This window comes from Balaenoptera physalus (assembly GCF_965194825.1).
Source record: "Balaenoptera physalus genome assembly, chromosome: 4".
NCBI classification, from domain to species: Eukaryota; Metazoa; Chordata; class Mammalia; order Artiodactyla; family Balaenopteridae; genus Balaenoptera; species Balaenoptera physalus.
The window spans coordinates 73,938,346-73,957,711 of record NC_138891.1 but is presented as its reverse complement, the minus strand read 5'-3'; the positions used below and the strand labels follow the sequence as shown (position 1 = coordinate 73,957,711).

The following is a 19,366-nucleotide window of genomic DNA, read 5'->3' as shown; positions in this document are numbered from 1 at the left end:
TCTTTTAAAGATGTTGAGTCTTCAACGTTCTTTAACCTCTTTTTAGTTGTTCTGAGTATAAAGTCTTTGGATGTTATAAATGAGAATGATTTAGAAACCTTAAATCTGGTTGTGTCTTTTTTTCCCTAGGGCTTCTGGCACAGTTTTCACTGCTACTGATGTGGCATTGGGACAAGAGGTAGCTACCTTTTCATACTTCTGGGTGTTAGCATTAGCTTTTAATATGGGAAGAAACTAGATCTGCCTGTGAATAATCAATAAGGAATCTCTTTTGCAGTTCGATATGTTGAAAGAATTACTCTAGGTAATTTTATAGCACTTTCCTTTTTGAGGGGAAAAAAGAAGTAATTACGTGTTTGGTTTCATAAATAAATATTTTAAAAATTATTTTCCCAGCTTGGGATGAAAAGAGGATTAATTGCTGGCACTGGGCTGACCTTGCATTAAGATTTCAAGAGAAATCTAAAAATATTTAAGCTCTATGTATTACAAAGAATTGTGGATAGGCAGTGTAGAAGTTAAAGTACTGCCTATGAGTAAATTATAATCTCATCGTATAGTATGTATGTAATAAATTAGATTATTAACTGATCAGTGTTTGTAATTTTCTAAGAGCATTAGGAAACTTGTTCTGACTTTTTTTTTCCGTTTCCATCATAGGTTGCTATTAAGCAGATTAATTTACAGAAACAGCCAAAGAAGGAATTGATCATTAATGAGATTCTGGTGATGAAAGAATTAAAGAATCCCAACATAGTTAACTTCTTAGACAGGTAAATATAAATATTTCTTAAACATTGGGAGAAAAATGTTGAAATTTTAAGTCTCATAGCTTTGGGGGCTAGCCAGTTTAGTTAGACTAGGGTTGAGTGTCAACACTGAAAAGTAAACTTGAAGGAGGAGGAGAGGTAAAAATAGCATGTTACAGTTTAGAAGGTCCTTCTTCTACATAGGTATCACTTGGTAAGCGAGAGAAGGCAGTTAAATGAAGGACATTGCTGCTGGTGCTCATATTAATTACAAATGATCAGAAGCAGAAACATTAAGGAGACGTTGGCTATGATTCATGTCTTGACTGACAGAGGTGACTGACCACACAGTTTTTAAACTTTCAAGTCAGTTTTTATTTCAAATTTTGTCTTTCAGGGGCAAATAGCATGTTTATCAGAACCTCACTTAATTTAGAAATTGATGTTAAATAGCAGAACAAAAAGTAGAAGAGAAAATTACGTATCTTACATTTTTAATTTTTTTAATTTAAACATTTTTTTATATTTGGCTGCACCATGTGGCATATGGGATTTTAGTTCCCCAACCAGGGCTTGAACCCGAGCCCTCGGCAGTGAGAGCTCGGAGTCCTAACCAGTGGACCGCCAGGGAATTACCTTACATCTGTTTTTTTTAAAAGCAGTTACATATATGTGAATGAAAGAAGAATAGTAGAAAAATAAATGAAAATTATAGTAGTGGTTGTATTGGAGATAGGGAATCATAGGTGATTTTTTAAATTTCCATATTTAAATTTGTTTTGAATGGGTTAAAAGAAAACACATTTTTAGACTTCAGGGCTAGCTCTGGGGACCATGTTCATAGAAAGAAACTTTCCAGGTACATTTCTCTGCTTTTAAAATAGTATTTCAAGTCAGTAAAGCATGGTGGTTAAGATAAGCCATAAGCTTTGGAATCAGTTGTGCTTGGCTTCAGGTTCTGGTTCTGTCACTTACTGGCTGTGTGACCTTGGATGAGTTACTTAGCCTTTCCAAGCCTCCATCTTTTCACCTGTAAAACAGGACAAATCATTCCTACCATACAAGGTTATTTGAATTGGAATAATCTATATACACACTCAAGTTAGAATTGTGGGCAAAATTTTGAAGTGATTTGGGAAAATCATAATGACCCTCAGTTATTTTTTTGTGTGTGTGCTGTTCCATAGCAACTTTTCAGTTTTCTTCCCAGCTATCAAAGCTACCAGCTTTCTAGTTTTTTAAATTAGGATTCCTAACATTTGAATTCTTCAATATAGAGTACCACGTGTTTAGAAAAAGTAAAAGTGTGAATGTATTTTTTATGTTCTTTTTTTAGTTACCTGGTGGGAGATGAATTGTTTGTGGTAATGGAGTACCTTGCTGGGGGATCACTTACTGATGTTGTAACAGAGACCTGCATGGATGAAGCACAGATTGCTGCTGTATGCAGAGAGGTGAGTTTGCTCCCTTTTTGAAAAGTTACAGTAACAATGTGGTTAACAGGATGTGAAAAAAAGCAAATTTTTAGTTATTATCCAAGCAGGATACTTTTAAGGGTGAGAGAGAGTGCCATTAAAAATACACCACTCAACAGTGGAAACAAGGACAAAGTGGTACACATCTTCACCCTAAGTATTATTTAATAAGTTTACTTGTGGCTTTATCGATCTCATTAAAGGTGACCAATGAGATGATATTCATTAATGAATTTGAGACATACTGTTTGCTTAGGCTAGTAGAATTCTGCCACATTGCCTACATCTAAGCCAAAAATGAGCCTTTCTTTCTTCCATGTAATCTTTTCGTACAGATGAGACTTAGGTTGATGATTTGCTTATTGTCATTAAAACTGCAACAGTACTTTCTTCGAATATCCTAGGAATCATTGTCACAAAGGACAAAATTGTAAAAGTTCTTACGACTATTATGTTTCCTGTGATTTGGCTTTCAGCATTTTTACAGTGAATTATAAGTAAATTATATACTTTGTTCATGTAAGAACAGTATGTGTGATGTTTTTCCTTTTTCACCTTTTATTAGGTGTTTTTAAAAAAGTATTCTTTGAAACTTTTAATTCTAATGTAATTATGTTTCACCTAAGGGGAGCCCTCTTGACTCTTTCAGGAGGGAAACAATAATATATCCCTTAACAAAGAATGTTTGATCACTTAAAAGCTGATAAAAACTTAAGGATTTATCTATTTATACTTAATTTGTTTTTCTAATAATTTTTTTCATAATCAATATAAAATTATTTTAGTAGTTCCTCTAATTGTGATAACATTTGTTTCTATTTGTTTACACAAGTATTTTTCTGGGGATTTGTTCTTTTCAGGAATCTGTTTAAATGCTTGGTAAATGTATTGCAGTAATACACAGTTAATCTGGTTTTTTTCTTTGAATAGTAGAGTATTTTGAATGAGATTTTTGTTATTAATGATGTACAGACTTTATTTGTTGTTCTACTTTAATGGGGGTAAGAAATAAAAACAACTTTTTCCAAGTTACCATTTATACTCAATTTACATTAAAAAAACATAGCAAGCAGATTTTTAAAATTGAATTTCATTCTTGTTTTTAAGGAAGTGAGAGTAGTTCTTCTGCTCTTTTGACTCAGTGCTTTCTGAAATATGGCATAAGAGGGAAGTGGTGTCCAGGATCATCATTGGTGTCTAGGGTGTGGGTATAGCTTTATGTAAAACCTACCATAGAAGAAATGAAGAAAATATTTTACATAGCATTGAACAGCTGGAGAGAACCAGACCCCCAGTGGCTTACATTGATTAGACTTCGGCATATTTCAGATTCAAATGGGAATGATCACAAGTTTATCCTTTACTGTTGAAATGATTTCTAAAAAGCCTTGTGCATCTTTACCAAGTGCTGCATACCTTTAGGCACTTAAACCTGAGCAGGCCTAGAAATCATGTAGACCCACCCACCATTTCATAAATGAGAACATTGAAGACTAAGTGATATTCTATGGTATTAAATAATCTGTGGCAGAAATAGGACTAGATAAGACATTATTTAATATTTGTCTCTGGATAAGAGCAGAGAGTGGGAAGAGGGGGATCTAATTATTTAAGGTGTCTTATTTTCATAACTGCATGTGACAGGATTTTTTTCTTCATAAATGTATTATTAGAGTGTCTTCTGCTAGTTACTAGAGGTGGTGCTTAGGTCATAAATAGTGTATGTGAACTTCCCTTAGACTTTTCAGGGACTGTTTCATTGATAGATGTTTTTCTCCTGTTCAGTGTTTACAGGCATTGGAGTTTTTACATGCTAATCAAGTGATCCACAGAGACATCAAAAGCGACAATGTGCTTTTGGGCATGGAAGGATCTGTTAAACTTAGTGAGTAACAAGTGAACAAATAACATTTATATGTTACTTATAATTTTCTGCCTTTTGTTTAAGTAAAAACCCTCTTCTGCTATTAACATTTTTATGGCAATACATGGAGTGGGGGAGAATAGTAGTAAAAAGATATGGACTGTCAGCTGGACAGCTTGAGTTTAAATAGCAGATCTGCTACTACTTGCTGAATAATTTTGGGTGAGTTACGTAATCTCTTTTTGTGTCCATTTTCTCATTTGTATGATAAGGAAAATAACAGTACCTATCTCAGAGCATTCTTCTGAGTAGTAAAAATGTAAAGCACTGAGTAACAGTGTCTGGGACTATTATAATGTTGGTGCTGTCTTCCAAACATAAACTTGGATTTATCTCTGCTACCTGTTGGGGTAGGTTTTTGTCATTATGCTGTTCATCTTTCTCTGGATTTGGTAGATGGTGGCCTAATTGGGGGAGGGCTGTATGACTCTTATGTCAGAGATGACAAGGTCTGAAAAAAACCATGTGTAAACCTCTTTCCCTAATTAACTTCTGTATCAGACATGGTAGAGTCATGGAAAAAAAAAAAAAACCTCCTTTCCTCTGCTAGCTATAATCTTCAGTTCCAACCATGTCCTCTGGAGGATTCAAGAAGAACTTCTACTGAGGTTTCTCCAACTATGCAAAATTCAAGGCATTTCTTAGATCAAGAGACCAAAAACTTTTTCTTCTGTTTGCCTAGAAGAGTTTGGCTCCTTTTTCAACATCTCTTTTTTTAAGATAGATCCTCCGAAGGTTATTCAACCACAAGAAAGGGGACCCAGGTTCTATCAGATGGTCGGAATATATAGTTAATAATTGTAATTTTAATGGGAAAACTAGAAATTGACATTCTCATACATTTTTGGTGGATACACAGGAAAACTAAATTTGACTTTTTTGGATAATATGTTACCATGGCTCTACCACTTACTAGATGAATGATCTTGGATAAGTTATCTAAAAATATGTATGCCTCAGTTTCCCCATTTGTAAAATGGAAATCATAATAGTAGTAAATATGCCTGTCTCATAAAGTTATCATGAGGTATGTTAATTCTTATGAGGTATTATACTTGGAACAGTTATAAGCACTCATTTTAGCTGTAAATGTTATGATTTGACCTAACAATTGCTCTTTTAGGATTCTCTCCTATAGAATTACTGAACATATGCACAGCAATAAGTACAAAAATGTTCTCTGCAACCTTGTAAAGAAAAACCAACAATATCTTAAATGTTTAGTAGTACAGAAATGGTTAAATACATTATGGTATTTTTATGTTCCATGAAGTTGTGTAGTTATAATAATGAGGTGGGTTAACATACTAATATGGAAAGATATTTAAAAAATTAGGTTTTAAAAAGCAGTTTACAAAATATCCTAACTAGGTCAAATAAACCAATCAGTTCACGGGTATTATTTGTACATTTGGAAATGCATAACGAAAAGTCTAAAGCTTACAAACCTAAATGTTAACAGTATTTACATATGGAGTAGAATGGGTTTAACAGTAGAAGGAAGGAAAAAATTCTAGATTCTCATCTTGACTTTTCCACTAAATTAATACTGGGTACTAAATTAGGCATTCTGCTCTTCAGTTATAAATGAGGTGGTTGGAATAGAGTAATGCTGGTGAAGACCTTGTAGGTACAGTTGCAGTTAAACATGTTCTTTTTCTAGGCTCTCTGCTGAGTTAGATGCTTATTATTATTAATTCTAGCTTCTGTTTATTTTCTTCAAAAGTAATTTCCACTTCCTGGCCTTTGCCTGATTCACAGTGGACATAGCTTTGGTGTCCAGCTTTGGTGACTTTTTCTTTCAGACTTTTTCAACTTTATTAAAATTTTTAGGATAGAATTATTTAGAATAAAAGGCTTCCTGATAATTTACCCTCTACTTGTGGGAAGTAAAAGTTAAAAAGTGAGAGTATATAACATCATCAAAATATTTATAAGCCCATTCTGGTTTTCTTTATTAATACATTCTTAAAAATTAAGAGGCTGAATACTCAAATGTAATTAGTTAAATCATATAAAGTAAACTCTTAAACAACCCATGGACACCATTAACTCAAGATGTTTTATTTTGTTTTATAGCTGACTTTGGTTTCTGTGCCCAGATCACCCCTGAGCAGAGCAAGCGAAGTACTATGGTTGGAACGCCATACTGGATGGCACCAGAGGTGGTTACACGGAAAGCTTATGGCCCTAAGGTTGACATCTGGTCTCTGGGTATTATGGCTATTGAGATGGTAGAAGGAGAGCCTCCATACCTCAATGAAAATCCTTTGAGGGTAAGACCAATTAAATACCAGACTTATTTTAAGAAAAATAATTTTCTTTAAATCATTTATTTAGAACTTGCTTTTGCCAGGCACTGGCCAAGAATTTAGGATACAAAGTTGATAAAACCTAGTCTCTGCCCTCACTCTACATCTAAAAATCATTTGCTTCTGGCTTATTGAGTTGAATGTGTTATGTGTAAAGAGTTTGTAAATTTTTGGTAAGCTGTATGGTTTCTAAATTTGCACATAAGTAAGAATTTGGTCACTTTTCTGCAGAATTAAGGGACTCTAGATATATCCTTCAGGTTGTTGACTTTGAACCTTGGCCTCTGTACCCCCAGGTACAAAGAGGAAAGCAGGATCACATCTATGAGAAGGCTGTGTAGATGGCAATGTTAAAGCCCATATTCAAACAAAAGAGTGAGGGTTCTGAGAAACAGATGAAGTCAGTAGATTTTAAACAGTTATGTACGTATTCCAGCAGCTGAGGTGGAGAGTTCCATCTTTCTTTCTTTCTCTTTTATCTTTTACTTCTTTTAAATTATCATATATGACTCAGTATCAGTAGTTAATAAGGAAATGCAAATCAAAGCCTCAACAAGATCACTACACCCTTACTAGAATGACTGTAATCAAAAAGGCAGACAATGATAAGTGTTGGTGAGAATGTGAAGAAATTGGAACCCTCATACATTGCTAGTGGAAATGTAAAATGGTACAGCACTTTGGAAAACAGTTTGACAGTTCCTGTAAAAATTAACTTTGAGTTACCATGTGACTTGGCAGTTCCACTGCTAGGTAAATAACCAAGAGAATTAAAAGCATTCATCCACCCAAGAACTTGTACACAAATGTTCATGGCAGCATTATTCATAATAACCAATAGGTGGAACACAGGGAATTTTTAGGGCAGTGAAAGTATTCTGTGTGATACTATAATGGTAGTTGCATGATAGTGTACATTTGTCAAAACCCATAGAACTGTGCAATACAAAGAGTGAACCCCAATGTAAACTACAGACTTCTGTTTAATGAAAGTGTGTCAATATTGGTTCATCACTTGTAACATAGTGTACCATACTAATGTACGATTTTAATAATGGGGGAACTCTGTGTGTGTGTGTTGTGTGTGTGTGTGTGTGTAGGGGTGGTATATGGGAGCTATGTACTATCTGCTCAATTTTCTATACATCTAAAACTTCTTTCAGAAAGTCTATTGAGGTTTTGTTTTTTTTTTTAATTCCATTTCTAGGAATTCAAAGAAAATAGTCAGAGAATTACATAAAGAATACAGGGATTTTCCAAAGGGGATTGACTAAATTATGAAGCACCCATATAATAAGACACTATTCAATTCAGCCATTAAAATAATTTTGTGGATCTAATCTGTTATTATTGATAGTAATGATGAGGGTGGGATATAGCTAGTTTTGTTTCGGGTTTTGTTTTTTTTTTTTTTAAAGACTTTGTTTTTTTTAGAGCAGTTTCATGTTCACAGCAATACTGAGAGAAAAGTACAGAGATTTCCCATATGCCCTCTCCCCCTACACATGCATAACCTCCCCCATTATCACCATCCCTCACAGAGGGTACATTTGTTACAATCATTGAACCTACACTGACACATCATTATCATCCAGAGTCTATAGTTTACATTAGGGTTCACTCTTGATGTCATATGTCATGGGTTTGGACAAATGTATACTGAATAACGTGTCCATTATAAAAGTATCTTAAAGAGTATTTTCATTGCCTTAAAAATCCTGTGTGTTCCACCTGTTCGTCTATAGCCATATAGATATAGCTAGTTTAAAATTTCTTAAAGCGGTTTCAACAAATCCCATTGTTTTGAAATGTGGTATGACTTCGAAAAAAAATCTTAAGAAAGATAAATAGGATACTATATGTGGATGGTGGGATTGTGGTCATTTTTCTTTATACCATTTTATTATAGTGGTAGTTTTATTTATCAATATGTATTTATAATCCAAACAAAGAAAAAGGTGAAGATAATTTTGAAAAAAAGTCAGGGAAATGTAACATCTAAAAATAAAGTGAAAAATATCTAATCGAAATGGGTAGAAATAATAACCGCAGTTTAGTGTGTATGACAATTGTCTATAAATACGTAAAAGATCCATAAACTTTAAAGTACTCTCTAACTTTGTTGAGCTATCTTAAGTATGTCAGGGTTGTTCTTCTATTCTTAGGCCTTGTACCTGATAGCGACTAATGGAACCCCAGAACTTCAAAACCCAGAGAAACTTTCCCCAATATTTCGGGATTTCTTAAATCGATGTTTGGAGATGGATGTGGAGAAAAGGGGTTCAGCCAGAGAATTGTTACAGGTGAATTTGGAAATAATACTATTTTGGGAAAAAGTTGACTTTTTTGAGTAACCGGCAGAAAGTTTACATAGGGTTAATAATTACATTTCACTATTCATTCATCACCAGCAGCATGGCAGCTGCTGCAGTTTAGGATTTTATCTGCTGGGAATAAAATACCCATAATACTGGGATAAATGTATGAGTTTTTCATATTACCAGTTCTCACACCAGTTCATTGCAGGCATGGGTATCTGGGTCATTTAACTGAGATTTTATAATATGAGAAAAACTAAAAAGACTACACTTTCAACCATAGGAGTGATGTAGTGATTTTGTTGATTTTATATAAGTACTGAAATATGTGTTTGTTAAATAAATTATGATCCATAAAGTAGTCTTTGGGGCTTAATTGAAAGGAAATATTTAGCTTCTAAACTGGTGACATTTACATTTATTTTCCCTCACTCTTTCTGACAGCATCCCTTCCTGAAACTGGCCAAACCATTATCCAGCTTGACACCACTGATCATGGCAGCTAAAGAAGCAATGAAGAGTAACCGTTAACATCATTGCCGTGGCCTCATATTCTTTTTTCCATTTTCTAAAAGAAGTCTTTTAATATATGAAAAATATTATTCTTTTGGGGTTTAAAGAAATGGTCTACATAACATGGAGGAAAAAAACAAGCTACTATTTCCTGAAGACAACCAAGAAAAAATTGCAAAACAGAATGACAACTTTCTATTGAATGCCTTCTTTAGGGTCCAAAAGGAATTGTGGACTGAATCACTAGCCTTACGTCTTTCAGCAGAAAGCCCATCAGGGCCATTTATCATGCTTGAGATTTGCATTTTATTTTGCTGACTTCATTATAATAGATCCCATTCATTGTCCCTTTTGGGGTATTTTCAGTACTTGAATGGCAGATTTGAGTTTTGCAGAGTATGTGTTTTATCTGCTAGTCTTCTTTTCTCTCTTCTTCATAACTTTCTTTTCCTTGACTTGCTCCTTTTGAGTTGCTTTGAGAAATGTTTCTTATGCCTAAATTGGAGGCAAGTGTGATAGAAATTTTGTAGCTCCTTATATTGGCAAAGGAGTTCAATATGGTTTAACTTTGTATAGAAGTTAGAACCAGCTATTGTTACATGTAATATTTCAGTTCAGAATTTGAACTGAAGGAAGGGAAGAAAAGTATGTGATTTTTACCTTTTTTAACAAATGTGAAAGAACCAGTTTTAAAAATTTCATAATAGTGAGTTGTTTGGCATTTGTTACATGTATAGAGAGAAGACTAATAATCTATATTTATAACTAAATCATTGAAACAGAAAAAGAATCCCATTGACTCTACTTTCTTACACTTTCGTTTTTCTTTCTATGTCCTCTTCAGATTTGGCTTCAGGACTTTGGTTTGTGCCGCTACTTTCCCCTTCCCTCTTTTTTTCCCTTCATTTTGGAAATAAGTTTCTGTATATGTTGTAATTTTAGCTAGTTTGTTTTTTAATTAATCCTTTCTCACCCTACTCCTCCCCCCCCTTCCCATGGTAAATAATATAATAACCATTGAATTTTCAGAATTTAAAAGTTAACCTTGTTTTTTCCATTTAAAGGTAAAAAATATTTGGAGCTAGCAGAGACAAAGTGAGAGGCTTGAACCTTGGTGAGCTCTAAAATAGATAAGATTATATTCATGAAAGAGAAATGTCAGTTACTTAGAGATGCAGCTTCTGACCAGTAAACTGTAGAGATTTGTTATAAACATTGTTCCCAGCCCATTACCAACATTTTTATTGTCTGTGAGAACTTAAGTGACAAAGTACTTCTTGGTAAATTCATGGGTCATTTGAGATGTTGAGTTACTTTAGATTTTTTTCAAATAAGTAAATAATATTCATGTAAAAAACTGGAGAAAGAAAGAGTAATGAAATGTGCTTGTTGATAGCAATACATTTTTTATTTTAAAGATTTAAAAAAGGTCTGTGACCTGTAGCATTAATTATTAGAGTGCCCTCTCTTCTCCCTTCCCCTCCTCTCCTCTTCTTCTCTCATCATTTTAATTGTTTGGCTTTTGGAGGCAGTATTGTCCCTTCTGACATGCCAAGAGCCACATGAAAGAGAAAAATATGTGCTTTGGTTCTGGCTTTTTGTTCCCACCATTCGCTCCTAATTGACTTCACACCTACTTGCGATCCTGCAATAGTACAAATCATGAATAAAAATAATTTTGATGTTTTGGAGTACATTAGGAGAACTTAATATGAGTTTTATTTCCTATCATTCCCATCATGTCTGTGTTAAGATACAGGTATAAGGATAGAAATGGCTGGTGGGGTTTGTTTGTTTTTTTAATTGGTAATGCAGGAAGGTTTTCACGAAAATAAGTAAGATAATTAGTGAAACTTGTATCTAGAGCACTTAATAGTCTCTGTTTTCAATTTGATTCTTGATTTCATTTTTCTCTGGATTATATTGGCCTTCTACAGCTATTACTAAATTACTTTACAGAAATAAGCTGGTTTATTTCTGGTGGAAAGCTACAGTGTCTCTTGAGTTCCAGATTTGAACATTCTTTGTAAATAGTTGTCTGGATGGATTATGATAAAGAAGATGCTACCAATGAAATAGAAAACCAACTAGATGGTATAAGACTGTGATCCTCATGACCACTCTAGAAGGCACTTCCATGCGTAAGTCATAAAGGCCATATTCACTGAATGCAGTGCCAATGCCCCATTTTTATGCCTGTGACTCAACAAAGGTCTTTTCAGTTTATAGAAGCAGTTTGGGGTTTGTATTTACAACTTCCTTGATGGTTACCTGCATGTCCATTGCTGGCAACGGACTTTGTCATTAAAACCTGACTCCTAGGTTAAGGGAGCTACGCTGTGGTTTATTCTTTACTTACTTGGATAAACTAACTTGTAATAGAAATGTACTTTGGTTAATTCTGAAATGTGTCAATTATTGAATAATCTTAATCTTAAAAGCAATACAGAATTGTGATTTATTAATTTTAAATTAAAATGTTCACATGTTGTTGCAAGAAAAATTATATCTGAATCAAGATTCATGGTTTTTTTTTTAATAACTGCCTTTTGTATTTACCTTTTTGTCATTACTTTAGAATGAAAATTCCCATTTAAATCTAAAAATTACCTTAGTAGTCCTCTTTTGTTATTAAGACAATATTACTGTAGTATTTATTATATTTCAGACTCTCTGGCAGTCTAAAAGTTTCCTTCTCCTCTTGTTCCTTTTGCTGCTTTTAGGGACAGTTAAAACTGGGAAACCATGAAAATATTGAATATTTCATCCTACATAGAATAGTAAACAAGTAGAGTGATTGTGCTAGCATAAGAAACTAAGGCTAACACAACTCTGTTTTCATGTGTTGAGTGCCTGGCACACAGTACAAATTCTCTTCTCAACATATAAATATTAAGCTGCTTAAAATGTATCTAGTTACCACCAGTCCTAAATGACCTGTGCCTTTAATAAGCAATTTAAAACTACCTATGAGTATTTCTTTGTAGGGCTCACATAAATACATGTTTGTTTATATATACATCGTATTCTAGCCAGAATAATTTTAGATCTGATCAGGCAGTAGCTATAATTAGAAAAAAAAAAATGGGTGCTCAAATTTGCATCAGTTTTTTAATCTAAAAGTTTTTAAATGTACTGAGATCCATATCCAGTGAAATGTCAAAAAATCATTATGGAATATAGCTAAAATCCAGATTAAGATTCTTTTGGGGTTTTTTTAAGTGAAATTATAGTAATATAAAAAGCAGATTGTCTTCCTTGTCTCAACTGCTCCCACAATAAACAACTAAAATCAGTTTTTCCACAGTGTGTGTATATGAGTATGTGTAATAAAGGTGGAAAAAATACACACACACAGAGATTTTATTTCTCACTAACACATTTATTGACCACTTTGACAAAGACACTGTGGTAGATATTGTGGGAATTACAAAGGAGAACCAAGCACTGGCCTGGCCTTGAGAGAACTGAAGTCTTTCTCATTCACCATTCTAGAATGTTGCCAAATGAGAGAGAAAGAAATGTATGATAATTCTGTCAAACATCTTTGGTAGGAATGTCTTGTGTTTTTTTTGTTTGTTTGTTTTGTTTTGTTTTTGTTTTTGTTTTTGTTAGATAGAAATGGAACTAAGTGAAAGTAACTTGTCTTTTCTGTTTTGTCTTCAAATTTTATATTGACTTTTATTTTTAATTTAATCCCATTCAGTTATTTAATTGTTACATTGACATTAACTGCTGTATTTGATGACCTTGTTCAATAATTTTGTTCTTTCAGGGCTAGAAATAAACTTTTTTAAATGTTCATTTTCCCTTTTACTAAAACTTTAATTCTTTCTTTAGATCAGAATAGCTTAAAAGAATAAGTGTAATAGGTTTTCAAAGAACGTTCTAGTATTTTTAAGGATGAATATTTTTTAAACATGCCACGGCACCATGAATGTATTACAGAGCTCCAAATTGGAAAGGTTTTCAAAAATTAATGAGTAATAAGCTTGAGCCTTCGCTCTTCTAAATCAGGTTCAGAATAAATTTGTTCAAAATGTTCTGGCTATCAGACCCAGGGAAGCACTTCTGATCTGTTGAAATACCTTCAATAATTTGGCCTGAAATTCTAATGCTTACCTAGGTGAAGTAATAAGAATTTTACTAGAATTTTTGTGTTAAATGCACCAAGAAATCTTTAAAAGTGCCATACGTTAAGGCATCACTTCATTATACGCATTTAATTTGAATGTTGGATATGCTGACATGGAGAACAGGTGCATTATAGAGAGTTCACTATGAAAAAACAAAATTATACATTTTTTAGCCTGGAGTGGGGGGGTGTAGGCAATGACTGCATAAAATTTATTCGTTACACTATAAAACTGCTTTGTGCTATTCTGACATTTGTATTTCTTTAACTATAGCAAATGCCCAAAACATTTGCCTAAGAAAAGTTCAAAAATGCCTAGATGATTGATTTTATTGAAAAGCACTATTTGTAGGAGCTTAACACATGCTTTACTACTATTTTGATATTTGTGACTTTTTTAAATTAGGGAATTATTTTTTATGCCAATCATTTAACAAGTTTTTATCTTTTGAAGAGGAGGAAGAGTAGAACAATGAAGGGAAAGGTCTTTTTTGACCTTTATTTTAGGTTTTTAACAAAATAATATGCACAGATTAAAAAGTCAGATAATCATAAAGGAGTCATTATAAATAGTGCCAGTCCCCAGCTGCAAACTTTCTCACTGCAGAGTCCTGCTCCACAGAGGCCTCTGCTTTTAACTTTGAGCTGGTTTTAGCATGCATTAATTTTCAGATTTCTATATTATATACTTATACAGGTATTTCTTTTTTTTTTTAACTTTTTTAATTTCGGTTTTTGTTTGGTTTTTTTTTTAATTAATTTTATTTATTTATTTATTTTGGCTGTGTTTGGTCTTAGTTGTTGCAACACGGGCTTTCTCTAGTTGCGGCGAGCGGGGGCTACTCTTTGTTGCGGTGCGTGGGCTTCTCATTGCGGTGGCTTCTCTTGTTGCGGAGCACGGGCTCTAGGCGTGCGGGCTAGGCGCGTAGTTGCAGCACGCAGGCTCAGTAGTTGTAGCGCACACAGCATGTGGGATCTTCCCGGACCGGGGCTCGAACCTGTGTCCCCTGCATTGGCAGGCGGATTCTTAACCACTGCACCACCAGGGAAGTCCTACAAGTATTTCTTGACATTTCTGTATTTTACTTTTTCTGGAAACTTCCTGTTATGACAGTTGAGAATTTGGTTACTATTATACCATCCCATTTTCCCATTTCTACTCCCTCTAGTCTCCCAATTAAGAAAGGTGGCAAAGTTTTATTGGATTAGCGGTCAGTTTTTACCTTATGACTATGTGGGACTGTTGTTCTCTTGAGTAATTTATTATCACCACGTGTCATTTCTTGTGCAACTCTTTGCTTTTCTTATTGTTAATTTTGTCTTTTTGTTTCCTTTGAAAGTTTCTATGTTTCTATCACTAAGTTTTTCCAAACTCACTGCAAGAGCCCTCTGAAGACAATTTTCTATAGAATTAAATGTCTTGGATAAGGACAGTTCCCTTTTCTTTCCGGGAACTTGATTAGGGCTCCAGTTTGGGCTCTTTCTCTCCAGGCCTTCTGCCCTCGGGCATCTGAAACTCAGTTTCACTTTTCTCCTGAGTTTAGATCCTTTGTTTCCTCTTGCTTGGTTTATTCCGCATTTTGGAGAAGTACATCTTTCATTAGTGTCCTGGAGAAGTACATCTTTCATTAGTGTCCTGAGGAAGGGTGCATATAGGTTAAGATTTTTAAGAGCTTGCATGTCTGAAAATGTCTCACATTTAATTGATAGTACAGGATTTTAGATTGGAAATAATCTTCCTTGAGAATTTTGAAGTCCCTGCTTCATTATCTTAAAAACCTGCCATTTCTGATAACATCTTTATATGTAACCCATTTTTCTGCCTCTCTGGAGCTTTTGTTCTGAAAATTTACCATGAAATGCCTTGGAGAGGGTCTGTATGTTTAGCTTTTGGCAGGCCTTCATGGTAACAGACTAATTTCCTTCAGTTCTGGTAAATTCTTGTGTTATTTCTTTAATAATTGCCACTTTTTTTCCCTGTTATTTCTTTTTGGAATTCCAGCATTAATCTCCTGTTTTTCTTATCTTTCCTGCTTTTCATCTCTTTGCCTTTTGTTTTTAACTTTCTGGGAGAATTTCCTTGATTTTATCTCTGACCCTTTTTTGAACATATATCAACTATCACTTTTTTTTTGTTTTACTTATTTACTTATTTATTATTATTATTTTATTTTTTTGGCCTCACTGTGCAGCTTGCAGGATCTTAGTTACCCAACCAGGGATTGAACCCGGGGCCACGGCAGTGAAAGCGCCAAGTCCTAACCACTGGACCACCAGGGAACTCCCTCACATTTTTAAGATCATTTTCGTTTTCTGATCTTTTTACAGCCTTCTGTTCTTATTTCATAAATTCAGTATCTTCCCTGGTGTATTAAAGAGTTTTTGCTTAGCTCAAGTTGCCATAACAAAATACCATACACTGAGTGGTTTCAACAACAGAAATTTATTTCTCACAGTTGCAGAGTCTTAAAAGTCCAAGATAAAGATGCCGGCAAAGTAGGTTTCATTCTGACACCTCTTGGCTTGTAGGTGGTCACCATCTAGCTGTGTGCTCACTGGACCCCCTTCTGTATATGTACACTTGGAAAGAGCAATCTCTCTGGAGTCTCTTCTTACAAGGACACTAATCCCATCAAAAGATCCCACCCTCATGACCTCATCTAACTTTAGTTACCTCCCAAAGACCCCATCTCCAGATTCCAGTGAGGGGTAGGTCTTCGATATATGAATTCAGGGGCAGACACAAACATTCAAGCCATAATAGGTCATTTTTTTAAAAGAGTTTTTTAGTTATCTCCAGGTTTGTTTATTTTTTCTGGGTTCTTTTTTTAAGTATAACACTGTCTGGAACTGCACTAAACATTTCACATTGATTTTTCTCAATTCTCAGCGGGGCTCTTGGTGCTGCCCACTGCTCATTCATTTCGCTCCTAGGTTTTTTTTTTTTCCTTTCTCATTTTCTCCAAACTGTCTCATGACTTCCAACCCCTTTCTCCCACCATCTCAACACTTTCTTCTCCCCTACTGCCAGAATTCTCTGGGTTTTTGACTTTGCCTTCTTCCTTTGGGTCTCAGTGAAAGATGTTCTTCGTCTCAGTGGCCAGGCTCACTGGGAACCCTTTCTCAGTATTCCACCACCTGCCAGGTCTCCAGGCCACTTTGACTGATCCTAACTATCCTATACCTTTTACCTGTGCCTCTGTTCTTTCCAACCCTCAGCAAAACAAGCATGCTCACCTGTCTTCCTTTTAAAACAGTTTCCTTTAACTTCCCTCAGGTAAACTTGTGGAAAGAGGAGACCAAACTTGCTGTTTTTCTCATTATCATATTGCATCTACTGTCAACATGTCTTTGAAATTATCCCTACAAACATCTCCAAATCACTGAATTTCCAAGAGATTCTCAAAACATCAGAAAGATGACTTCCCTAGGGACTTCCCTGGTTGTCCAGTGGTTAAGACTGCGCTCCCAATGCAGGGGTCCCTGCTCAGGGAACTAGATCCCACAAGCATGCTGCAACTAAGATCCCGCATGCCGCAACTAAGACCCAGCGCAGCCAAATAAATAAAGAAATAAATAAAGCAAAAAACAAAAAAGTGACTTCCCTTGACTGTTAACTAGCATGCTCACTGGTATATTTGAGAATTTCTAAGATTCTACTCGTTATCAGTCTTCCTTTATGCAAAATAGAGGACTTTGATTCCTAGCTTTTTAAAAATGCTGTGACCAGATATTTATTTTGGGCTAAGGTGCAGAATGTGATGTAGGTATGGATTTGGTAAGCTTTTAATCAGTAGGGTTCTGTTTTCACCACTGAATATAAAATATACAAGTAGCTCTTGGTAAACTTAACAATCGGGAAGGAAGAGTGGTAAGGATAAAAAAGAGCAAATTCTTAAAAATCTCTTCAGAACGTAATTTGTACTGTACATTATTTGAGTAGTCTTAAAACGTGTGTTGTTCTTTGAGCATATTAATGTGGGCGCCCAAAGGAGAAAGGCTTACCTAAGAATGTGCAGAGTGATGGAGGAAAGCCAGCCCAGCCTTAAAAACCAGTCATAGATTCTTGGTCAGAAATTAAGAGTTGATGAGTATAAAGAGATTTTTATAGCCTATGTAGTCCTGATTATAACTTTTTACCCTAGGCATCTTAGTTTTTGTTTAGGGGAAAAAACCAAAAATTATATTGCCTTTCTAGAAAACAAAATATGTTCAGTATATAAGGACAGCCTTCGTATAAATTTGTAACCCATGAGGTTGATTATTTTGAAACGAACAACACTCGTGGATATATAACTTCTGGTATACTCGTTACTTTTTATCCACAGATCCCAGTTTGTGTTCTGTAGCAGATGAAAACATTCATCCTAGTTATGCTGCCCTTTTTTTTTTAAGCAATGAAAATGGAGTAACAGTGCCACATACATTCTTGTCTTTCATTTTTAGATCTGTAGGTATATACAGTATTGCCATGAATGCACTGCCAAAAAATGTTTTTCTCTATTTCTTAATGAATTACTTTACCTTGACTTCTCCTGTATTTAAAAACAGAAATACACCGTTTTCAAAAACTATTTGATCTGGGCCGTAAGATTAAGGAATGTCTAACAGTACAATCTGATTCTGATTACTTTAATATATTGTCTTTAAAATATTTAAGGAGTTTTGTGGTTGAAGCTAGAAGACCTCTTAATCACATTCAGTATTCCTTACACTTTAGGATACTATAAGTTTTGCTGCTAGTAACTTTGTTGAAGAGTTTTGTTTTTCAATAAACTAAAAAAAAAAAAAAAACTTTAACCATTTGACTTTTTACTACAGACATTGCCACTATTTTGATCACACTCTTCTTGGTGATGTGAGAAGTATTTAAATGTTTTGCCGTTTCTTTTGTTCATCTGTAGATCTTTTGGAGTATGTTCTAAGACCAAGGATTCATTGAAAAATAAGTTTAGGCCATAGGCTGTTGAATACATGGATCAGCCACTTTCACATAACTTGCATTGTCAGCCAAGCAAATACTTTTCCACTTCCTTTCATCTATGCATGTTTTACTGCTGATACTCTCCACTGTGTGCCACTGTGTGTCCTGTTTCAGTATTTATTTTAATGAGTATGCACAGGTGACCATGGTCTTGACACAAGAAGTCTTAGTACTTGAGTATTTCTCGCTACACATTTCTTCATCACTAAGCATTGTAAAACAGAGCTTTATTAAAGCTTTTTTTTTTTAACTTGGTTTCATCATATAGTTATTTGTGCTTAGGAGTTTCTTCTAAATAGAAATAAAATTGGAGTGTATAATTTTAAATTTTGCTGCAATGGGAGAACCAGTTATGCTTTTAGTTAGTAACAATATTACTCTAGTAGACTGTGCACTGAAAATTGTTGCTGTGAATTGGCTGTTTTCTGTTTGTTTTGGGCGATAATAAAAGTGCCTACATTATAGGGATTTTTTTTAGGGTCAAATGAGTTAATTTCACATAAAATGCTTGGAATGTACCTAGCACATATTTAGCACTCGATAAGTGTGATCTATCACTTTTTTTTTTGGCCACGCCGTGTGGCATGCACAATCTTAGTTCCCTGACCAGGGATTGAACCTGAGCCCCCCTGCATTGGAAGTGCGGAGCCTTAACCACTGAATTGCCAGGAAAGTCCCCACCTATCACTTTTTTTAACCATACTCATTGGACAGCCCTTTATGACAATGCAGTAGCCGATAGGGGGCTAATGAACTGAGAATGCTGCACAGAGCTATTTGCCCTTTCCACCACCTCATCTTTTAAAAAATGTATGCATAATATATCTTAAGGAAATTATATTGCAAATATCATATGAAGACAGCCCCAATACATCATTGTTTGGTAATATACTATGAAATTACATATTTCATTTTACAGTATTGCATAACTTGCAATATGAGACATTCTGTATTAT

The 19,366-nt window shown here is 34.6% G+C and overlaps 1 protein-coding gene across 5 annotated transcripts in view; it reads left to right on the top strand.

Moving 5' to 3' along the window:
- The window catches only part of PAK2 (p21 (RAC1) activated kinase 2), an 85,558-nt gene extending 72,465 nt beyond the window's left edge, over positions 1-13,093 (top strand). For all 5 annotated transcript variants that reach the window (XM_082458651.1, XM_082458652.1, XM_082458655.1 and 2 more), the window contains 7 exons: positions 130-178; positions 661-773; positions 2,086-2,203; positions 4,010-4,109; positions 6,228-6,424; positions 8,626-8,763; positions 9,223-13,093. In XM_082458651.1, coding sequence (XP_082314777.1) covers positions 130-178; positions 661-773; positions 2,086-2,203; positions 4,010-4,109; positions 6,228-6,424; positions 8,626-8,763; positions 9,223-9,309 — 802 coding nt within the window. In that variant the 3' untranslated portion in view covers positions 9,310-13,093. The remainder of the gene's footprint in view (positions 1-129; positions 179-660; positions 774-2,085; positions 2,204-4,009; positions 4,110-6,227; positions 6,425-8,625; positions 8,764-9,222) is intronic.
- The last annotated feature ends 6,273 nt before the right edge of the window (positions 13,094-19,366 follow it).